Source organism: Pan paniscus, chromosome X, assembly GCF_029289425.2.
Source record: "Pan paniscus chromosome X, NHGRI_mPanPan1-v2.0_pri, whole genome shotgun sequence".
Classification (NCBI taxonomy): Eukaryota; Metazoa; Chordata; class Mammalia; order Primates; family Hominidae; genus Pan; species Pan paniscus.
The window spans coordinates 135,396,412-135,421,200 of record NC_073272.2 but is presented as its reverse complement, the minus strand read 5'-3'; the positions used below and the strand labels follow the sequence as shown (position 1 = coordinate 135,421,200).

Genomic DNA, 24,789 nt, shown 5'->3' with positions numbered 1-24,789 from the left:
TCCTCATTGTTAGACATTTAAAAGTTGCTTCTACTATTTTTGCTACTATAAATAACTGAAAGAACATCTTCTTGCTTTTTATATATTTTAGACTATTCCTTGCACTATATTTCTAAAAATAGACTATTACTATACCTATGGCTCATTTTACATGTTGCTCCACTGCCTTCCAAAAGGTCTCCATTACACTTTTGGAGGGAAATATGATAATATCTCCCAATTTTTTTAATGATCATACCATTGACCTAGCAATTCTACTCCTAAAAAATACCCTACAGAAATATTTACAAGGATTCACAAAGATTTACACATAAATATGCTCACTGCCATGCTAGTCATAATAATACAATATTAGAAAATACCAAATATTAATCAATCAATAGGGGATTGGAGAGGTAAATTTGTAATGCATCCACCCAATGTGATAATAGAGGTATTAATATAGTATAATATCCAAGTAAAAAAGCTACAGAAAAGTATACATACTACTATGCCTTTATTGTTTATAAAGATTATTAACATATTTATATGTATACTACTATCTTAATGGAAAAAGTCTGGATTAAAATCCTAACAGTGGTTATTTCTGAGCTGAAATTTCAGGAATTTTCTACTTTCTGAGTCAAATGCTTTAAATTTTTGCCACAAACATATTTTAACATTATCATAAATAGTGATAAAAGGTAATACCAATTTCAATGTTAACAATGTATGAGTGGTCTAGTTTTACTACACCAGGGTTTCTCAACCACAGCATTATTCATATTTGTGGCCAGGTATTTATTTGTTGGCTGTGATGGGGGTGGGGTGAGGGGAATGCTGTCCTGTGCATTGAAAACTTCTACCCACTAGGCCATGTCAATAGGAACTCCCTCCCATTGATGACAGCCAAAATGCCCCCAGACACTGTCAAATATCTCCTGTGTGTGTGTGGTGAGGGGGTGGCAAATTGCCCCTGGCTAAGAATGACTGTACTATGTCATTATCATTAACAATTCTGGCTGAGCACAGTGGCTCCTGCCTATCATCCCAGCACTTTGGGAGGCCGAGGCGGACGGATTACCTGAGGTTGGGAGTTTGAGACCAGCCTGGCCAACACGGTGAAACCCCACCTCTACTAAAAATACAAAAATTAGCTGGGCATGGTGGTGTGCACCTGTAATCCCAGCTACTCGGGAGGCTAAGGCAGGAGAATCGCTTGAACCTGGGAGGTGGAGGTAGCAGTGAGCCAAGACCGCGCCATTGTACTCCAGCCTGGGTGACACGAGCAAAACTCTGTCTCAAAAAAAAAAGTTATGTCGTTAATTGAATAGGTAGAAATGGCTACTGATCCTAGCATGTATCTCTGGTAATTAGTGAAGTTAAACAGTTTATCACGTTTGTTGCCTCTCTGTACATCTTCTTTCATAAAAATATAAATGACTGTAAACAACATATTTTAAACTAATGTGAATTTAGGTCCCCAGGCTAATCACGGTAATCCATTCAGTGGAATACTATGCAACGTATACTTTATCTCTAACTACATATACCGTATCTAACATAATATATCAATATACATATAGATCTACCTCATGCAGCCATGTATGAGGGAGTCAATTTCACTTCACCCTCACTGGATTAAAAGCATTATTTTAAAAAATAAAATAAAATAAAATAAAAGAACTGCTACTCCAATAGGTTAAAAAAAAAAAAAAACACAAAAAACAGTGCTTCAGGAAGAATAGCTAATGGATGCTGTGCTTAATACCTAGGTGATGGGTTGATCTGTGCAGTAAACCACCATGGCACATATTTACCTATGTAACAAACCTGCACATCCTGCACATGTACCCTTGAACTTAAAATAAAAGTTGGGAAAAAAAAACCCAGACAGAAACAAAAACAACCTCCAACATAAATTTCAAGATGAGTTGCCTTAACCTGTTAACTGCCAAACAGAACTTCAAAAAGGGGTTCCCTCCTCTTTGATGCAAAGCTGCTTACACAGAATGCAGACAGTAGATAATCCTCAAACTAAGAAAATTCAACACAAAGTAGACTATCTGCATCTAACCCACTTCAAAACACATAAAAGGTAAATGAAGAATGATGAGCATGATACCACTGATCATTCCAGCTAGTAAACTCCCACAGCGAGCACACAACTGCTTTCCCTTCAGCTTTTGGGCAGTAACTCATTTTTTCAACTCTATTAAGACACAGAGCTAACAATTTCTCTGTTATGTTCCTCTCAAGATACAGTCCTTCTCCACCAGAATCCCACTGAGGTTGTAATGAGTTAACGTATTATCTCTTACAAATTTAAAATGGCACTAGCTCGCTATCATCCTTAGGTGAAATGAGAAAAGACTCACTCAAATTGTTTCCTATAAGGCTTCATTCTCTCACAGAAAACCCTGTTTGAGAAAGGCTGCAAGAGAAGAAGTATGGCCCTTTGTGAGAAATGCTATGGAAAGGGCTCTCTTTTTTTTTTTTTTGAGACAGTCTCGCTCCGTTGCTCAGGCTGGAGGGCAGTGCCGAGATCTCAGGTCACCGCAACTTCCGCCTCCTGGGTTCAAGAAATTCTCCTGCCTCAGCCTCCCAGGTAGCAGGGATTACAGGCGTGTGCCACCACGCCTGACTAATTTTTGTATTTTTAGTAGAGACAGGGTTTTGCCATGTTGGCCAGGCTGGTCTCGAACTCCTGACCTCAGGTGATCCGCCCGCCTTGGCCTCCCAAAGTGCTGGGATCACAGGCATGAGCCACTGCGCCCAGCCGGCTCTCTCTTTTTAGCATTTATTCTTCACCAACACTGGTATGTACACCCCCAAGCTTAAAATCTTTCAATGAGGTTTTGACCCCTTTCACACTAATCAACTATTCCTAACGTTGCAGGAAATAGACTATTTATAACTCCAAGCTCAAAATCTTTCAATGAGGGTTTTTATCTTTTCCTCTAACGCTAATCAACTGTTCCTAAAGATGCAGGAAACAGGCAATTTTATTAATAGGAAAAACTAAGGCACAGGGCACATCAGTTTAAGATAAGACCAGAACAGAGATTTTCTAACTCTTAATCCATTAGGCCATTAGGGCAATGATAAGACAACAGTTACTAGTAAGATGACTGAACAGTAGAATAGTTGTCTAGGATAGGGAATCGATGCTAAAAGTGACTGCCTGTACCTACTCTCTTTACTTTGTAGTGCTGGTAATCGCTCATGTACCTATGTACTGGGAGCTTCAACAATCTTTGTTGCTTCATTTTTTATAACATTTTTTATAACCATACTATCCATTTCTCCCTTACTTCAAATAATATAAAACTCTTATTCTACACCTATCATCATTGAAGGTGCTAAAGTTCAGTATCAATATGAGTTACAGCCTTTAGGTTTTATTTCTCAAGTTAAATTTATATTAGTTGCAGACAGCTGCAAAAAAAATCTGGCAATAAATATGGTGGGGAGGGGGTAATATTTACATACATTGCATTCACAAAAAAGGATATGGCCTTTTGTATATCTTCATATACAACATTTAAGGGATTAATGTTACATCTCAGAAATAATAATTTCCAACTTTGCAGAAGACAATCAGGCTATGCAAAACAGAGCCAGTGATGTTTTATTCTTTCATAACTAACAAAGTGGAAATTAAGGAGAGAAATAAAAATAAAGAGAAAATGTGAAGGGCTCTTACTTCTCTCTCATAGAAAGTTCTGGTATGAAGTAAGGGCAACTGCCTATAGAGTTAGATATTTGCCTAATAAGAGTAGGTAGGCAGGGGCCAGGCATGGTGGCTCACGCCTGTAATTCTAGCACTTGCGGAGGCTGAGGCAGGTGGATCACCTAAGGTCAGGAGTTCGAAACCAGCCTGGCCAACACAGTGAAACCCCGTCTTTACTAAATATACAAAAATAAGCCAGGTGTGGTGGCACATGCCCGTAGTCCCAGCTACTCGGGAGGCTGAGGCAGGAGAATTGCTTGAACTTGGGAGGTGGAGGTTGCAGTGAGCCTATATTGCGCCACTGCACTCCAGCCTGGGTGACAGAGCAAAGCTCTGTCTCAAAAAAAAAAAAAAAAAAAAAAAGAGTAGGGAGGCAGGATTGAATTCCTCAGAGGTTCAGACTCATTCTTCAACCTGCAAACACCTTATAGTAACATGTATAGTACTTTCTATAATTAGATAAAAAATATTGCTCATTCAAAATTGTCTGCAATTAAATTGTTATAAGTAATACATAACTACATATCTATAATATATATTAACACTTCTAGAGATTAAAAATGTTTTGAAATGATTATGTCAAATAAGAGAAACACAAATTAAGCTACGAGATATTTCTCAATTATCAAGTTAGCAAAAATATAAAGGTTTGACAAATATTCTGCTGGCGAAACTGTGAGGAAACAGACCAATAATTTAATGGTGAAAGTGCGAAGTGCTACAATTCCTTTGATGAGCAATTTAACAATGTCGAACAAAATTACAAATGGATTTTACCCTTTAACCTACCTACCAATCTCACTTTGGGACATTCAGCCTACCAATATACCTAAACATGTATAAAACAAGGTAAGTTCAAGGTTAATCACTGCAGCACCTTTTGGGACAGCAAAGGATTAAAAACCCTTCAAATGTCCTGCAATAGGAGACTGAGCAAATAAACAATAATGCAGTTCACACAGAGAATACTATATAGCTGCAAAGAATGAGAATATTCACTCTTTTGACATGCAAAGTTCTCCAGAAGATAGACGGTATGTGACTTTAAAAATAAGAAATGAGAGGCAAATAAGACTATTTATTCACAGTTGTGCCTGCATTTGAATAAAGAAATACTAAGATAGGTAAAAGACTAATAAAAATGGTTATCTAGGCCGGGCGTGGTGGCTCACGCCTGTAATCTCAGCACTTTGGGAGGCCGAGGCGGGCAGATCACCTGAGGTCGGGAGTTTGAGACCAACCTGGCCAACATGGTGAAACCCCGTCTCTACTAAAAATACAAAAATTAGCCGGGCGTGGTGGTAGGAGCCTGTAATCCCAGCTACTCAGGAGGCTGAGGCAGAAGAATCACTTGAACCCAGGAGGCGGAGGTTGCAGTGAGCCAAGACCGTGCCATTGCACTCCAGCCTGGGGGACAGGAGCAAGACTTCGTCTCAAAAAAAAAAAAAAAAGTTATCTACAAGGAACTAGGGGGACAGGTGGATGAGGACAGATGTAAGAGTGTGAATTTTCTGTGTGTAACTTTTTACATGACTTTAATTTATGAGCCACGTGAATATATTATGTATTCAGAAAAAATTAAGGCCAGGCACAGTGGCTCACGCCTGTAATCCCAGCACTTTGGGAAATCGAGGTAGGTGGATCACCCGAGGTCAGGAGAAGACCAGCCTGGGCAACATGGTGAAAACCCATCTCTACTAAAATACAAAAATTAGCCGGGCATGGTGGCGGGTGCCTATAATCCCAGCTACTCGGGAGGCTGAGTCAGGAGAATCACTTGAACCTAGGAGGCAGAGGTTGCATTGAGCCGAGACCACGCCACTGCACTCCAGCCTGTGTGATAGAGTGAGACTCTTATCTCCAAAAAAAAAAAAGAAAAAGAAAGAAAATATTAAATCTAATTTAAAAAATTAAATGCTCATGTTGTAATGTTAAAACCGAATACAAAATTATATAGACACTACAATCACAACTATGTAACAATATCATACATAGAAAAAGGAAATGTTCTAGAATGTTTACAGTAATTGTCTTTAGGTGGTGGCAGTACATATTTTTCTCTTCCCTGTATTTTCCAATTTATCTATAAAATATGGATTTCTTCAAGAGGGAAAAAAATGCCTCATTCTTCCAAATGTTTCCATTCATAATGTACTTTATTCAATAAGTGACTTTCAGTTCCTAGTACCCTCACACTTAATATTCAGAATATAATAAGAAAACAAACACTTACGAGGACAGCACTATGGCAACAGCATCATTGAGGACACTTTCACCAAAAAGAAGTGCATAGAGTTCAACATCAACTTGAAGCTCGTGGAATATAGCAAGAACAGTCACTAGTAAGTAAAAAGAGTCAGAGGAATACTTAGACATTACAAATATAACATATTCTCCTCAGTAGATGACTCTGAGAGTTATTTAGAAATTCATTTCCTCCTAGAATTCAATCCTAATAAACATTCTCTTACCATATTAAAGACCCTGTAATTTTATAAATATTTTTCTTTTCTAATTGTGTACCTGCACAAACTTCTCCTCTCTCTCTTAAAAATGGCTGAAAGTAACCCTGAAGAACTGAGTTGGCCTACATTCTTCACGCAGATGTTAGTAATCGTGTCTTGTACATTTCTTTCCCACAAAGAATATATTCAGAATTTCTTATAGACCATGTAGTCATTAATCTTCAATGAAGAAGAATATTATGAAAAGAATCTAATGTTGCAAACTTTGTTTCTTTGGGCCTTACAACTCATTTGTACTTGACTTACAAATTGCAAGCACAAAGAAAGACAGTAGGAAATGAAAACATAGGTTTAGTTTTTGGTTGGGGTAAAATTTATGACCAGAATTACAGCTGCTGGATTTGTCTTAATAAGAAGCCAACTATGAGAATATTCCAGCTTAAGAAGAAAAACAATAATCCTCCTTTTAGGAAAGCAATTATATGAGAAATCTTAGAAAATCAGATGAGATTGAAGTTTATATTATAACTTTAATTACTAAGTCACATAGCTCAGTTACTAAAGAAACCCAAGCGGACATGAAAAATTAATATAACCAGAGGTGAGCCTTTTGTTTTTTTGTTGTTGTTTTTTTTTTTTTTTTTTTTTTGAGATGGAGTCTTGCTCTGTCGCCCAGACTGGAGTGCAGTGGCGCAATCTTGGCTCACTGCAAGCCCCGCCTCCCGGGTTCACGCCATTCTCCTGCCTCAGCCTCCCGAGTAGCTGGGACTACAGGCGCCCACCAGAACACCTGGCTAATTTTTTTTGTATTTTTAGTAGAGACAGGGTTTTACCGTGTTTGTCAGGATGGTCTCAATCTCCTGACCTCGTGATCCACCTGTCTCAGCCTCCCAAAGGGCTGGGATTACAAGCGTGAGCCACCAGACCCAGCTGAGAGAGCCTTTTCAAATGCCAATCATAAAAACAAGAAACTTGCATTTTATTTATTTAATTTTTTTTAAGAGACAGGGTCTTGCTTTGTCACTCAGGCTGGAGTACAGTGGCACAATCACAGTTCACTGCAGCCTCAAACCCCTAGGTTCAAGTGATCCTCCTGCCTCAGCCTCCTGAGTCACTGGGATTAAAGACATGAGCCACCATGTCCAGTATATTTTAAAAGATATAGTTTCTACTACAAAGCATTGCAGCTGGAATATACTGATACCAAAGCTCATCAAGAGAGGGGGAGAAGGAGAGTAGAGCAATAGTGCAGAATTTCTAAAAGAAACCCATACCTCACCCTTCTAAGAGCAAGTTAACAATGGCAAAATAATAGAAATGGGGCAAGTGCTTACATAATTCAGAAAAAAATAACAGTCCAACTTTATATAAGCAAAAGATATCTGCTTGGGCTATTCAGGCAATAGTCCTATCAAACAAAACCAGAAAGTTGAAATAATGTAGCCAAGCCAATGGACTCATGGACTCAGATTTCTCATAGGATTTGAAAAGTTGAGAACCTTGCTTATAATGAAAGGACACAGAAACCAGAGACCACCGGCTCCTTGCCAAAACCATCCTACCTTCATGTTGATAATGGGAGTAGCTACAAACAATGAGGGGACAGCTTTGGTGGTCTTTAAGGAAGCAATTTAATTTCCAGTTTTAAAAATGCTAAACTACACAAATTCTCTAAAATGGCCCTCTAACTAATCCTTTAAAATCTTTTTTCTTTGGAGACAGGGTCTCGCCCTTCTCGCCCAGGCAGAATGAGACTGCAGCCTCATTGCAGCTCACTGCAGCCTCAAACTCCTAGGCTCAAGTGGTCCTCCCACCTCAGCCTCCCAAGTAGCTAGGACTACAGGCACGCACTCCCATGCTCAGCTATTTTTTTTGTAGAGACAGGGTGTCACTGTGTTGCCTAGGCTGGTCTCGAACTCACAGTCTCAAGTGATCCTACCACCTCGGCCTCCCAAAGCACTGGCATTTATATGCATGAGCCACTGTGTCCAGCCAAAATATCTCTCATAGAGTACTGAACACATTTTTCTCCTTCCCATAAAGCCCTGTGTTATCAGAGTTAACACGGGAATGCAGAGATAACCTTAGGATTCTACCTTTAATTGTGCTGGATGACAATTAAAGATGATTAACTTACAAGGTTAAAAAGTAAAACAAAATGAGCTTCAACGAAAATCTTAAAGCATGCTAAAAGAAAACTTCCATCCTTAGTTCAAAAACATCAGTCTATGTTCCTACCCCAACCTTTCCATTCTGTGTCTTCTCCAAATTCCTAATTTGAATGTAGCTGTTAAGTTTACCAATACTCTATCAGGAAAACTAAAACCTAACTCAGTACAATTAAATTCATTCTGGAACACAACTTTTAGAAGATCTGACACTAAAAGCACAGGGGAACAAGTTGTGTTAATATTAAACAAACAACTGTATAATCATAAAGCCAATTTTATAAAAACAATTCTTTAATGTATATTAAAGTCCTCCAATGACTCCAAATCAAACCTGTATTAGCACAACTGCCTTCTAACAATCATTTGTAAACATTTTTTCTTACTGTTAAATGCATACAGCTGAATAGAAACTGAAAGATTTTTAGGGAACTGGTTTTCTAAAAGCTTGAAAGGAAATATATAATTATTACCCATTTAAACTAATCTATAATCTAGTTCATCTTCTTCTATACTCAATCACTAGGGATAAAGACCAACATGAATTTCTGAAGAAAGTACCTTATAGTCCTTGTTGAAACAGCGTCAACTTGTGGACCAGTAATAGGCAAATGTAATTAAAAAAAAAAAAAAGGAAAAGGAAAACAAATTTGTGCTGAAGCCAAAAGGAATCATGAATTTTGTTTTTTCCTCCACAATTAGAAAGTGTAGTACTAAGGAAGTATCTAATCATGAATTCTACACCTCAAAGAAAGAAAAACCCGCATGTATTTGACTGCAAAACAATGTACCTAAAGTATGTAAACTCCACTCATATAAAACATACCTGGATCAGTTGCTGATACAATGGCACCAAACAGTAGGCAATCTGTAAAGTAAAAATCTCCTGCAAGTTGTCCCGTTACCTTCATCAGCGTTACACAGCCATACATTATTGACCTGTTCAATAAACACAGTCCTACTTTAGAAAAAAATATCAACTGTTAAAAAAATTAGGATAAAGTAAGAAGATGGGTTTACTGTAGTACTTTGTGACTAATCCCAAATTTAATTCATGTCATTGAAATATGGTAATACTTTGGCCTTAAGGAAAATTCAAACAACTTATTACCTACGTGAATATTGCAAAAGTCTTTAGACCCAGTCAGGAATATATAACACTGCATAAATCAAAAATATATTATTTTAAAATTATAATTTGAAGGCTACAAAGTATTTTAAGCTTAAAATACTTACCCAATAACGAAACAAGAAATTGCTGTTCCAAGAAAAGCATATGCTAGGATAGACCCAAGATTTCGAAAAAAATGTCTCTGACAAAAAAAAAAAAAGTTACTGTTAGAATACTTACCAGTTACTTGAAAAAGAAAAGGTTTTCTATGCTATGCTAATATTAAATGCATTATTCACTAGGATTAAATGCATTATTCACTAGGATAAATAAGAGAAAGCATTCTTGTACAGCTATAAATTTCAGCATCTAAAAAGGATAAGGAGAGGAGAAAGGAGGGTAATCTGGAAAGAACAGCCCATTTCTGAAGTGTCAAATATTACAAAGCCCACTGAGTTTAAGATTATTCAAAGTATATGAAAGACAAAAGGACTTACCCTTTTCAGGCTATAACCTGCATAAAATATGATAGGAGGAAGTAATATGTTGAAAAATACTTCTGGATCAAAAGTAACCTGTTAAAATAAAGAGTTATTTTAGATCAATTCCCTAGAAGACCTCATATTCCATTATCAAATGATCAAAAAGAAAAAATACTATATGTTAAACTAGTCAAAGGCAAGAACATCACTGTGCTAACTTAAAAATATTTCATATAGGATAGTTTCTGTTCTACTTCTCAACCAAACGACCAGGAGATAGCATTGGAACAATCAGTTAAGGCCTATCTGTGGAAAGTGTATTAAAATACTATGTCATTAAAAAATGTTTCAGGAGGCTGAGGCAGGAGAATTGCTTGAACCTGGGAGGCAGAGGCTGCAGTGAGCTGAGACTGCACCACTGCACTCCAGCATGGGTGACAGAGCAAGACTCCACCTAACAAACCAAGAAAAAAGTTAAAAATAGGGCCAGGCGCAGTGGCTCACACCTGTAATCCCAGCACTTTGGGAGGCGGAGGTGGGCGGATCACCTGAAGCCAAGAGTTCAAGACCAGCCTAGCCAACATGGTGAAACCCCAACTCTACTAAAAATACAAAAATTAGCCGGGTGTGGTGGCGTGTGCCTGTAATCCCAGCTACTCAGGAGGCTGAGGCAGGAGAGTCGCTTGAACTCGGGAGGCAGAGATTGCAGTGAGCCAAGATCGCGCCAGTGCACTCCAGCCTGGGCGAAAGAGTGAGACTTTGTCTCAAAAAAAAAAAAAAAAAAGAGAAAGCATGAACATTATTTTCGCTTTAAATAAAAGAAGCCTGGCTGGGTGCAGTGGCCCACGCCTGTAATCTCAGCACTTTGGGAGGCTGAGGCAGGTGGATCACTTGAGGTCAGGAGTTTGAGACCTGCCTGACCGACATGGCAAAACCCCATCTCTATTAAAAATACAAAATTAGCCAGGTATGGTGGTGCATGCCTGTAATCCCTGCTACTTGGGAGGCTGAGACAGGAGAATTACTTGAACCTGGGAGGCGGAGGAGCCAAGATTGTGCCACTGCACTCCAGCTTGGGCAACAAGAGCAAAACTCCATCCCAAAAATAAATGAATGAGGCCAGGCGTGGTGGCTCACACCTGTAATCCCAGCACTTTGGGAGGCCAAGGCGGGCGGATCACGAAGTCAGGAGATCGAGACCATCCTGGCTAACATGGTGAAACCCCGTCTCTACTAAAAATACAAAAAATTAGCCGGGCGTGGTGGCGGGCGCCTGTAGTCCCAGCTACTCGGGAGACTGAGGCAGGAGAACGGCGTGAACCCAGGAGGCAGAGCTTGCAATGAGCCAAGATCGCGCCACTGCACTCCAGCCTGGGCGACAGAGCGAGACTCTGTCTCAAACAAACAAACAAACAAACAAAAAACAAAAACAACAACAACAAAAAATAAATGAATGAATGAAACCCCAAACTGGTAATATAAAACTTAAGAGTACAGTATTATTGTTGGCAAAAAGAAACAGATTTCTTACATAGATAACATCTCTAAAGGTGTATAATATTGTAGTAAAAAGTTTCTGTACAGCTCAGATTTCTACTTCCGATAGCCCACTCATTTTAAGACCTAGTCACCATAAAAATGTAAATACCCCCTTCTGTTCATAAGGCTGCAGTAGAATGTGACATGAACACAAAGTAGCTACACACAAACCCATGCTAAAACTTCGTTTACTAGAACTTTTAAGGAATTGGAATTTTCCACAGGTGGAAAGAACTCCTGCTGCAAGGTAAACCTCAAGTTCATATGAAATTTTAAAAGCATTAAAGATGGTCAGAAACACAACCAAGTAGCTATAAAAATCAAGTCCTGCCTGTAGTCCTAGCACTCTGGGAGGCTGAGGTGGGTGGTTCGCCTGAGCCCAGGAGTTTGAGACAAGCCTAGACAACATGGTGAAACCCCAACTCTACTAAAAATACAAAAATTAGCCGGGTATGGTGGCACGTGCCTGTAGTCTGAGCTACTAAGGAGGCTGAGGTTGGAGAGTCACCTGAGCCTGGGAGGCAGGGGTTGCAGAGAGCTGAGATCGTGCTACTACACTCCAGCCTGGGTGACAGAGTAAAACCCTGTGTCAAAAAAAAAAAAAGTCAAGTCCTGCCAATGTAGCAGACAGAAGTGAAGGCAAACAGCAAAGGTAGGAGAAAACAAAGAGACATGAGCAAAGTGGCATTGAGAAACGTCATGATAAACCTATGAGGGAGACAGAAGAAAGCAGCTCCAGGGATTTCTGGGAGCCAGTACAATTGCAACTCAAACTCTAACATAAAGCTTTATGCACAATATGGTATAATAACTCAGACTCACACTTAGGGCCCCTGAAGTTGTGTCAGATTGTGAATCAAAGAAAGATTAAATTGTGATCAGTATAGAATACAAGCAAGGCAAGAAAGAATTGAAAGAAATATTAATAGAATATTTTAGGTATTATCAAATAAAGCCAATGTGCTGAAGTACTATAAAACTATAAGGACTGGCTGGGCGCAGTAGCTCATGCCTGTAATCCCAGCACTTTGGGAGGCCGAGGCGGGGGATTCACTTGAGGTCAGGAGTTGGAGACCAGCCTGGCCAACATGGTAGAACCCCGTCTCTACTAAAAAATACAAAAATCAGCCGGGCGTGGTGGTGGACGCCTGTAATCCCAGCTACACGGGAGGCTGAGGCAGGAGAATTGCTTGAACCCAGGAGACAGAGGCTGCAGTGAGCCAAGATCATGCCACTGCACTCTACCTGGGTGACAGAGTGAGACTCCATCTCAGAAAAAATAAAATAAAGAAAGAAAAAGAAAACTATAAGGACCATCTGCAAATGGAAAGAAACGCTTATAAATTCTGCTTAACTCAATCCCAGTCTCCATTTATCACAACAAGCTGTAAACAATCCAGAGAGAAACAAAAAGAGTTATACTACTTAACCTCAATCAGAAAATGAGTTGTACAGACATATCCATTTCCTTACATTATGACATTTGTTAATTGAGGTTTTACTCCATTGAAAAAGACTCATTATTTTAAATATCATTAAAAATCAATTACTTATTTTCTCCTGGATCATTTTGCTGCTAGTTAGACACAAAAAAGATTCAAAGATTTCCTTTAAGAACTTACCTTTCTAAGCATTTCATTATCTTGAACATTATTGAGTTCATGTGAACTAATCTCTCCTTTCAGCGTATACTCATAAAATTTTCCACTAACATTTACCAGTAAGGTAGTTGGACTTGACTGCACTTCACAGCTCAGGGTCACATTATTTACATCACTCGGAACATGAATGCCATACCGAAGCACAAGGCCCACCAAAAGACCTGGAAAAAAGAACAACATAAGCTCTTCTTGCCGACAGAGACCACTTCTTTTGTACCCCACGCATAACTATGGATAAGAGAAAATCTCTTACGGTAGTTCCCTGTAGCTCAAAACTGATTTTTAGATGAAATGCAGTTATGTTTTAAAATATTACAAAATTCATACAACAAACAGCCCAATCTTCATATAATCCAGTGAAACAGGAGAGAAAAACATTCCCTAGGACAACAGCACAGATCACTGCATTTCTAGATCAATATTTAAATAAGTAATGAGGAAGGTAACAAAAGGAGAAAATATCTTCAAATCATCTGTAGACAGAATATGCTCCAATGTGTCCCAACTCGACAGTGCAATCATGTTAGAAATGTGTTTTCTGGCCAGGCGCGGTGGCTCATGCCTGTAATCTTAGCACTTTGGGAGGCCGAGATGGGTGGATTGCCTGAGAGCTCAGAAGTTCGAGATCAGCCTGGGAAACATGGTGAAACCCCAACTCTACTAAGATACAAAAAATCAGCCGGGCGTGGTGGCGGGCGCCTGTAATTCCAGCTACTCAGGAGGCTGAGGTGTGAGAATTGCTTTAACCCAGGAGGCAGAGGTTGCAGTGAGCCGAGATCATGCCACTTCACTCCAGCCTGGGCAACAAAGTGAAACTCTGTCTCAAAAAAAAAAAAAAAAAGAAAGAAATTTGTTTTTCACCTCCGTTCATCAATTTATAAGACTTAAACAATGCACTTCGCAAGTTTATTCCCAAAGCACATGACTGGCCAAACAATGCACATTTAACAAATTGAAAAGTCAATAATATTTGTAGGTTGATTGAGTTCTTCTACTTCTAAAAGGTCAGATTTTAATTTTAAAAATCTGCTTCAAAATCAAAACATGGAATAGAAGTCCTGAATCTGGCACTATGACATCAAACAGATTGCTGGATCATCCTACTGACATTCAAATATGCACAATGTTCTAGGTACTGTAAAACTAAATTTTTTTTTTTTTTTTCCTGAGACGAAATTTTGCTCTGTTGCCCAGGCTGGAGTGCAGTGGCATGATCTCGGCTCACTGCAACCTCCGCCTCCCGGGTCCAATCAATTATCCTGCCTCAGCCTCCCAAGTAGCTGGGATTATAGGCTCACACCAACACACCTGGCTAATTTTTGTATTTTTAGTAGAGATGGGGTTTCACCATGTTGGCCAGGCTCCTGACCAAGGTCGAACTCCTGACCTTGTAATCCATCCACCTCGGCCTCCCAAACTGCTGGGATTACAGACCTGAGCCACCATGCCCAGCCCTATAAAACTATATTGATCGACTATAATTGTTTAGTAATGGCTTTACTGATATCTAATTCAAACACCAAAAGTTTATCCTTTTAAAAACTGTACAATTCAGTGGTCTTTAGTATATTCACAAAGTTGAATATCAATCACCACTATCTAATTCTAGAACATTTTCCTTCCCTCCAAAAAGAACCCACACCTACTAGCAGTCACTCTCCATTCCCCCATGCCCGAATCCACAGCTCCTGGCAACCACTCATCTACTTTCTTTCTTTATGGACCTGTCTTTTCTAGACATTTCATATAAATGAACTCCTACAATATATGGCCTTTTGTGTCTGACTTCTTTCACTTAGCATAATATTTTCAAGGTTTATCTATGTTGTAGCATGCATCAGAAGCTCATTTACTTTTACGACCAAACGATATTTCATTGTATGGACATACCTCAACTACAAATAAAACCCAAACTTCTGGAACTTTCCTTAACTCCATGCATAGTATACCACTACTAGCTGCATTTTACCTTCCTATTGCCTTTCATTCTGACTAGCCAGCCATTCTTTTAATATGTGAATGAGTGTACTATGCTAGGTAGGCCTCCAGGGTTCAGAGATGAAAACAAGGTCCCTCCTTCAAGGAAAACTCGGTCCAGTTGGTGAAAACAGACTGAATAAACAATCATAATGCAATATATATATATGTATACAAGGTATTATAAAAACAGAAAAGAGACAACTACGCAACCCTGGGGGAGTAAGACATTAGGGAAGTCTTTCCAGAGATGTCATCTGGGCAGGTAACGAACTAGAAGAAATGGGTATATTCCAAGTAGGGGAATAGTAGTACATATCAGTCAAGGATGGAGACAACACAGCCCATCCAGTGAATCAAGTAGTTCAGTATGGCTGGCTTATAAAGTGACAAGAGTTGAGGTTTGAAAGATTGGCAGGAGTTGAATCATAAAAGATCTTATCTGTTGGGGAAGGGAATTTGAAGTTTATCCCAAAAGTAAAATGAAGTCATAGAAGGCAGAGGCTTGATAGCAGATTTCTACTTTAGAAAGACTGGTCTAGACTAAAGAGGGTCTAAAAGGCTAGATACAGGGCTACTGTAGGCATTCAGGCAATAAGAGTTTAGGTCCTAACCTAAGAGAGTACTGACAAGAGGGGAGAAGGATTTTTAGAAGGTATTATATTTTAGGAAGATTTAGTGACTGAGGAAGGGAGACGAAAAACTAAGAGGAACCTTAATTGATTTGGCAACCAGGTGGGTAAGTTGGCCTGAGCACCGAGGGGGATAACAAGGGCATTCAATGAGGTAAGGAACATACACAGATGAACAGATTTACAGGGTAAAAGGCTACATTCAGTTTTGGACACGTTGAGTTGGATGTACTTGTGACACACGCATAGTTGAGTATGTGGTATCTGGAGCTAAAGCGAGGGGTCTCAACTGGAGATATACACTGTGCAGTCATAAGATGGTTGAAGTCAGATGTAGATGAGATCGCCAGGGGAGCGAGTAAAATGGGAAGAAGACTATGATATAGATCTGGGGTTTGATCTATTAATAGCCAACATTAAGGGGCTGCTAGAGGAGAAGGAGCTGATGAAGGAGTCTGAGAAGGAAAACCCACAGGAGTAGAAAAAAAAAAAGGAACCAGTGGTGGCAAAGTCAGGAAGAAAGGGAAAAAATTCATTTTTGAGGAGAAGGAAGTGATAAAAACTATCAAATGCTACAGTAAAGTCAAGTAAGGCAGGCATTAGAAGTATCCATTGGGTTTGGCAACAAGGAGGCCATAGGTGACCTTGATAAGAGCAGTTTCAGTGGAGTAGCAGGAGTGGAAACCAGACCCAAGTGAGAAGTGATGAAGCAGAAACGAGGAGGTATAAGAGCAGTCGTTGCCAGCCGGGCGCAGTGGCTCACATGTAATCCTAGCACTTTGGGAGGCCGAGGCGGGTGGATCACTTGAGGTCAAGAGTTCGAGACCAGCCTGGCCAACATAGTGAAACCTCATCTCTACTAAAAATACAAAAATTAGCCGGGCGTGGTGGCAGGCACCTGTAATCCCAGCTACTTGGGAGGCTGAGGCAGGAAAGTTGCTTGAACCCAGGAGGTGGAGGTTGCAGTGAGTTGAGATCATGCCACTGCACTCCAGCCAGGACAATGGAGCAAAAACTCCGTCCAAAAAAAAAAAAAAAAAAAAAGGCAGTAGTTGCCCAGGAAGCAGGGAGGGAGCAGAGAGGAGGGATCCTTCTGGTCAATTTATAGTCACATATATTTTTTAGAGTAGTAATGATTCATTCGTGAACAGTAGTATAATGACACCAACTTTAAAAACGTTTAAACAAAGGTTCGAATTTAAAATAAACGAAAGACACCTTTTAAAAATATCTCACCTCCAAAAACAAAATTAAAAACTGACTGTTAGATAGCAACTGCGCTTGACAGACATAACCTAGAAGAGAAAAGCCTGTAGATCCAGTCATTCTGCCTGTATGAGATAGAAACAGCTCTTTTCTCTACTATTCCACAAGAGCTAATTAAGAGGCTCAGTAAAAGCTGTCCTCTTATATTTACATGCAAAAATCACAGACAAGCTACTACAAATGCTAATAATGGCAGCATAAATTCCTTCCATGTCCCCAAGCCCAACCATGGTTCTTTTTTATTTTATTTTATTTATTTATTTTTGAGATGGAGTCCTACTCTGTTGCTGAGGTTGGAGTGCAGTGGCGTGATCTCGGCTCACTGCAACCTCTGCCTCCCGAGTGCCCACTGGTTCTACTGTTTGCCCAACCCTATGCTGAAGCATCACTGGGTACCCTGAGGAGAGCTCAGCACTTGGGCAAATTTGAAACACATACCTTGGTCGATAAAACAACAGCATGGAGAATAATTATTTAGGTTGAAAACAAAATCAAGATCCCTTTATTATGGCACTAGGCATCTGAAAAATTGGGACTTATTTGTAAAAAAATTCACAGATCAAGTTAACGAGGGTTCTGTAAAAGGCCAAATCCTAGTCATAGAGTCAAAGCAATTCTCAGTGAAAGGATACAAAAACAGAGCTTTGTTAAGAGACCAAAGCAGAAACTTCTAGCCTCCTACATAGAGGGAGGCACAGAAAATATTCATATTATGAAATTTTAAATGACCATTAACAGGCAACAAAGAACACAACCACGGCTGGGTGCTGTGGCTCATGCCTGTAATCCCAGCACTTTGGGAGGCCGAGGTGGGTGGATCACAAGGTCAGGAGATCGAGACCATCCTGGCTAACACAGTGAAACCCCATCTCTACTAAAATTACAAAAAATTTAGCCGGGCGTGGTGGCGGTCACCTGTAATCCCAGCTACTCGGGAGGCTGAGGCAGGAGAATGGCATGAACCCAGGAGGCGGAGCTTGCAGTGAACCGACATTGAGCCACTGCACTCCAGGCTGGGCAACAGGGTGAGACTCCGTCTCAAAACAAAAACAAAAACAAAAAAAAACACAACCACGAAGAGATATCTTTCACAAAACAGAGAGGTCCTAACCCTCCTACACATTCCTGACCCTCCTGTGCTGAAAAGTCTCCCAGTGATAAAAAAAAAAAATCAGCATCACCCAAGGCCCTACTAATGTGTGATTCTCCCAGTTGGCAGTGACTGGTTTCCTCATGGATTTCAGCCCATTATTCCAGCCAATCACACCTGAAGCCTCTGATAGTCAAAAATATAGGAAGAACATCACTAGGGCATTAAGTGTGACCAAAACTGATACAATTTATACAGATTAGTTTTGTGAAAGATATGATGAGAAATAAGGTATGAGCCATAGTCATTAGATGATAAGTGCTTTGAGGGCAGATACTGTGGCTCAAACATGTATTTCTCATCATATCCCATACATCATAGACATCTAATCAATATTTATTGATGAATCACATTGGTTAAACCTCGGACTCCGGATGCCTTAAGCTTAAGGCAATACAAATATTTCTGCCATATTTTGCTTTTTATACCATCTGTAAGCACAGTGTAGTGAGTGATCACTTTTCAGACTTAATTTAACTACCTCGACAACTTTTACTAACAGTGACTCACTTTTAAGCTTCTTAAGAAAGCTAACCCAAGGAGCAAAACATGTGGGTACTTTGCAATTGTGTGTTTGTAACTGGAGCAATTGATCTGTATTACAATCTAGAAACTGACCACTTTGGCAATTTAAACTGTTTTTACTCTTGCTTCTCAGATAAAGGAAAAGCTTATTTTTAATAGCATTTTCCAGGATTTACTTAGCTAACCCAATATCACAGGAATAAGATCACCAGTGGGCTGAATCTTAGAGGTCTAGGCATCCCATTTTGACCCCAGAGTCATGCTGAAAAATAAAGGTTTTAAAATAATATATTAATAATAATAAGATAGCTATGATGTTGTGAGAGCTATAAGAAAAATAACAGACAATAAATAGGACTAGAAAACTTCCATTTCTGACCAGGCGAGGTGGCTCACACTTATAATCCCAGCACTTTGGGAGGCCAAGGTGAGAGGATAGCTTGAGCCCAAGAGCTAAGAGCTTGAGACCAGCCTGGGCAACATGGGAAGACCCCCCCACACTCGCGTCACCACAAAAATAAAAATAAAAAATTAGCCAGGTGTGGTGATGCACACCTGTAGTCACAGTAACTCAGAAGGATGAGGTGGGAGGATCACTTAAGCCCAGGAGGTTGAGGCTGCAGTGAGCTATGACCCCACCACTGCACTCCAGCCTAGGCGACAGAGCAACACTCTATCAAAAATAAAAAAAGGAAAAAGAAAACTTCAATTTTCACGCTATTGAAAATACTTCGACCCTCCACAAAAAAAGAAAGAAAGAAAGAGAGAGAGAGAGAGAGAGAGAGAGAGAGAGAAAGAAAGAAAAGAAAAGAAAAGAAGGAAAGAAAGAAAGAAAGAAAAGAAAGAGAGAGAAAGAAAGAAACTTTGACCCAATCCCATCTATTCTCGAACTGGACTTGTGAGTTAAGTTAGGAGGCTGTTTGGTCCACAGCACCCATTGCCCACAATGAGAAAATAGGACAGGCTAAAGAATGCCAAGTCAACTCCAGATTTGACTCCCAGACTAACACTCTTGCACTTTACATTCCACAAGAGATACCCTTGTTTTTCCTTCAAAAAATACTAACACCAAGGTGCTCTATCACTTTTTATTAACTTAGAAACCTCACAAAATGCAATCGGTAATCCTTCTTTTCTACTTCAGTCCTAGAATTAGATGAGGTTAATGATATCAGCTACCAAAGAGAAAATATTTCCAGGGCAATTCAAAGCCCCTATTTGATTCTTTTAAAAAGACTGTATTTGTCCCTTGACTTATGAGACTGACCAATTAAAAGAGTTGTTCTGGGCCTAATCTGAGAAAATGCAGTTGTAACAGCAATAATAATAATAATAGCACAGCTATCATTTCTTGGGTATTTACTTAAGGGTCAGTTACTAGTCTAAAAACATTTCTTCCTCACAGTAATCCTACTATCATCATCCCCAACATATAGATGATGGTAAAAGAGAGTAAGGGACTTGTCTAAGATCACACATACCTATGGGCAGAGTGTGACAGGAATCTAGGTCTGATTCTAAAGCAGGGGTTGGCAAACTACAGCCCTTGGTCTGTTTTTGTATGGCCCGAGAGCTAAGAATAGTTTTTATGTTGTAAAACTTTATAAAAAGAAAAAAAAATCAAAGAAAAAAAATGCAACAGCGACAGAGATCTACGTATCCACAAGGTCAACAATCATTACTACCTGGCCCTTTACAGAAAAAAAAAAAAAAATTGCTGACCTCTGGTCTAAAGCCTTGTACCTTTAATTACCACATCATACTATCTCTCTCTATAAAAGAAGTATCTCTGATCAGTTCATTACTTTAACTCTATAATACTCATTTGGCATTTAACCAAATTTAAGATGCCATTATTTTCTTTATATGACCTGCCTATAAGTTACTTGAAGGCAAAGATCTTATACCTCTTTGTATTTTCTGAGCATAATACATAGAAGGTTTATCAACAAATGTTTGTTGAGGATAGTAAATAAATCACACACTGTTATGCAGAAAATTATATAGAAATATATAGCTTATCTGGCCAACTTGGCTTAAGGTGCACTGCAAATGAAATGCAAAACATATTAAATATAAAAACCATCTAATATGTCTAAAAACTAGGAATCTTAGTGAGCAGAGATATTTTACACGCAGGCTCAGAACTGTATTCTCTTAAAAATGAAAAATAAGCCTGAGTTCATGCATCTTCCTGAGGCACACAACTACCTTTCCTTGCTATCCTTGAGAGATGCACATTACAGAAGTCTGGATTTACTAGGGGGCGGGGGTTCGCATGGAGCAATGTCTTTTGTGCCAAAGCTTCATCTACCTATCTGCAAGTCTGAGAGACAAACCTCAACAAGCTCATCGGTTTAACTGTTCCAAATGAAGACAATCTTCACACATGTACTGCACAGAAAGAATTGTTTGTCCGCCCTCATCTCTTTAGCAATACCCGCACAGATTAATACAGTCGGCAATATGTATCTTCTTTTCTCCTCTTGAGGCCCCAGCACAGCTCAAAATGCCTCTGAGCCCACACTTTGATTTACCCCTTCTCGCCTTGTCACCAAAATAATAATAATAATAACAATAAACCTCAGAAAGCAGACTGAGACACAAGAATCAAAGCCATTTATTCTACAATCGGTCAATAACCTCATGCCAACAGCAAGTCACCCATACTGCATATGCGTGGTGTTTGTAATTACTGTTTGTCTGAACTGTCCTGATCATCGTATAGTACACTATACTTCTGGAAGGACCTTAACTCTTCCTCGTCCTCACTTTTGTATGCCTGAATTGGAAGGGTCAACCATAGGTATCCATATCAGATATTAGAGGCATAGTACAATAAATGGGATGTCATTAAAAATGCCCTAAGCCTTCTGTAGCCTATTTCACGTTCGGGTTTTTTTTTTTCGGACTCCACAAGAACAAGATTTTCCTTTGCAACCTCGAAAGGACAGGGCGTAGCAGGAGCTAGGTGTTGAGTAAAGGTCGACTCTGGCTCCAAAAGAACGCCAGATTCTGGGCAGTAGAGATACTACTGCAGTTTCAATGAACCTTAAACAAACTGACACCCCAGAGAAATGGATCGCAATGGTGTCTCCCCTCCCCCAGCCCCCAGCCCAATTCCAGACACCGCGCCCACTCGTTTTCCATCCTCAGCCCCGGGTCCCGAGCTTGGTAGGCAGGGAAAGGGTGGGGGGGGGGGGGGTGCGGAGGAAAAAGGGGGTGGGGTCGGAAGCGAAAAAGGTGTGGAGAGGCAGATAAAATGGGGCGCGAGGCTGAAGAGGAAAGGGGGTGAGGCAGAGAAACGCGGGGTAGGGGGAAGGCGAGGCAGAAAATGGAAGGAATTAGAAGGGGAGCCGAACGTAGGCCGAGCAGGGCCAGCAGAGGAGGCGAAGCAGACGGCGGGCAGAGAAAGGGGCAGCGCCAAGGGGCTGACAAGGGTTGAGGCACTTGCCATAAATCATAGCCAGGCCGGTTTCGTGCAGGAAGCGGGCCCGGCGGTGCTTGAAGAGCCAGATTGTGAGAATAGTGAGGGTGAGCAGCAGGATGAAGATGAGCAGGTTGGCGCTGTCCTGCCGGTGGCTCTCCTCGGCTTGCTTCTCGGACACGATCTCCTCGTCCATGGCTCTAGCCTCTCCGCCGCCGCCGTCCGAAGCCCCTGCCCAGTCAAAGACGCCCACTGCGAGGAGCAACCAAAGGGGCCGCATGAGCCTGCGGGCTCGGGGACTGCTGCCGACGCCACGGCGGAGGGGTGCCCGCCGCCAGCCGCGCCGAGCCATGTCTCCCCCCGCCTCCCGCCCCTACCTCACCGGCGGCCGCCCGCGGTCGGACCACTCCCCGAGGGCTCACGGGAAAGGGGCGGGGCCCGGGGGTAGCCGTCGGAGCGCGCGCCGCCGCCGCCGCTCTTAAAGGGGCCGCGGCATCCCAAGCTCGCTCTGCCAGGTTCCTTTGCCCCTCTGTCCCAGGTCACACGCACCCACAGGCGCTGCCGGGAATGAAAGGCCGTCTAAACTAGCCCACTGCCTTTGGCTAAAGAAACATCGGCTCAGTGTAACCAAGCAGAGGCAGACTGCGCTTTCTACTTTGATCCTATTCTCAGAGCTCTCAGGGGAATTGATCTTTCATAACCCATCTCAATATCGTCCCCCAGTGTCTCTTAACAGGATAAGTTGTCCCCTTGGGAGGAGCCTCAATCTCCATCTCTGTAATTTAAATTTAAATCGGATTCTCCTTGTATTGTCCTCATCGGGAAAGAAAAAAAAAAAAACACAAAAAAACACCACACACACACAGAGCACTGTAGCAGTTCATAAAACAATCGACTCAAAGGTATGGATTATGTGTGTGTCTGTGTAGTCGGTTTTCTTTACATGTAAACATCTGATATAAGTCATCTCTCACGCTAGGAATCTGTACACAGAAACTCATCAATCTTACAGCAAAGATTGGATCGGTTTGTGCTTAGATTTCCCAATGCTCGTAAACACTTCCCTCCCGAAGAAAAAATCTTGGGTGGTGTGGTGGATTTCTCCTTCTCCTCTTGCTCCTTTTTACTGCTGTTTTAAAGCAAATGTCCCCAGCTCCGAAGTCACCCTTGACCCCTATCTCTCATCTCTCCTCTTTAGTATTCCTCAGGACAGTATTTTTTTTCTGTTCTCAGCCTGTCCAACCTCTCTCACCAGAATTTTCACAGTTCTCACCTCCATACTGGAGCTTTGTCTTTTGAGAACAGTGACTTCCTATTTTTTCCGTATTTCTCCGATCGCTCCTTAGTTTGTGTGGGCTCTTTGTTTTCTCAAGACTTTGATTTCAACATGAATGATCTACAAGTCTCAAGCCCTGGCCTGCTGCCCCAACTTCAGGCCTCTACCTGTTGGATTCTGAGCATACCCTGTTGAGGCTCCTACCACCCTCAAAACTAAAAATATTTTGAAATGAGCTCATTTGAAATGAGTTCCCCCTGCAAGTACAAATTCCTTCTCAAATTCTTCATACCATCAGTGGTACCACTATCAGTTCAATTCCTATCATTCTGCCTGGAACTCATGATTCTCAAATGGTTCTTTCCATCTCATGGCCATATAACCTCCTTGCTAAAACAAGTAATACTCAGGCAACTCCAAGCTGCCCCTGTGTGTATTCACCCTCACTAACCAGCTCTCTAAGCTCTCAGGATGATGAGCTAAACAAAAAAACACTCAAACGATGTCCAATTCCACTTTCTGTCCCTGTCAGGTCAGGAACTGTCCCAAATCAGAGCCAGTGACTGTGTGCCCATTCTCTGCTATTAGTACTTGGGTCTGTGTCTTCCCAAGAAACCTCATGGCTGCCTGTTCCCCTATACCCTGACTCCACTTGAACCACACTGTCCTGTTCACACAGAGCTGGGCTTTGTGGAAGCAAGAAACCTAGGTGAGGATCCTTCCCAGTCTCCCCATCATCCTCTCCCCAGAAGACCTAGTAAATGAGCTTACCTGCTAACTGCTCATTCCAAGGCTGTTTTGTCCCAGCATAAACCCACTTTACACTGAGTGTTGGGAACTTGAAAAAAAAAAAAAAAACCCGAAGCCACAGATTGCTTCCCTGACCAGAGTCGGCAAATGTCTTCAAGCACCAGACTCCACCTCTGTTTATGTGGTCCCAGCAACTTAGTATGCCCCTCAGCAATCTCTTTGTACTCGAGTTCTAGGAGGAATCTTGAAATGGTAGTAACTTCTACCAGGCAGCCAATCCCCCTGAGGCTTCTGCTCCCCCGAGAATGTACTTCTCTCTCCATCCAGCACTGCTCTATACTTCTGACGCCTACACCCGGGTTTCTCCTCTTGCTACTTCCCTCCCTTTCCATCTTAGTCAGTGTGCTCCTTGGAACGTTCTTCCTTGTAAACATACTACTCAACCCTCTCAGTCACTGCATGGATGGCCCCTCCATCTCCTCTCATTACCAGAACCCATGTCTCTCCCAGGATATCACATGCTCTGATGCTATTGCAAGTGGAGGTTGTTCATGTTCATTTGGTCACAGCCCCACTGTCCTGCACACATATACACACGTATACACAACTCACACCCTGCATCAGGTGGCCTGAAGGAGTTGGCACTGT

General features: G+C 41.0%; 1 protein-coding gene across 2 annotated transcripts in view; it reads right to left on the bottom strand.

Moving 5' to 3' along the window:
* The window catches only part of SLC9A6 (solute carrier family 9 member A6), a 61,530-nt gene extending 39,002 nt beyond the window's left edge, over nt 1-22,528 (bottom strand). For both annotated transcript variants that reach the window (XM_034950308.3, XM_003812337.5), the window contains exons 1-6: nt 22,143-22,528; nt 13,100-13,299; nt 9,954-10,031; nt 9,582-9,658; nt 9,172-9,284; nt 5,946-6,051 (exon numbers count right to left, since the gene is read on the bottom strand). In XM_034950308.3, coding sequence (XP_034806199.1) covers nt 5,946-6,051; nt 9,172-9,284; nt 9,582-9,658; nt 9,954-10,031; nt 13,100-13,299; nt 22,143-22,467 — 899 coding nt within the window. In that variant the 5' untranslated portion in view covers nt 22,468-22,528. The remainder of the gene's footprint in view (nt 1-5,945; nt 6,052-9,171; nt 9,285-9,581; nt 9,659-9,953; nt 10,032-13,099; nt 13,300-22,142) is intronic.
* Between the last annotated feature and the right edge of the window lie 2,261 nt (nt 22,529-24,789).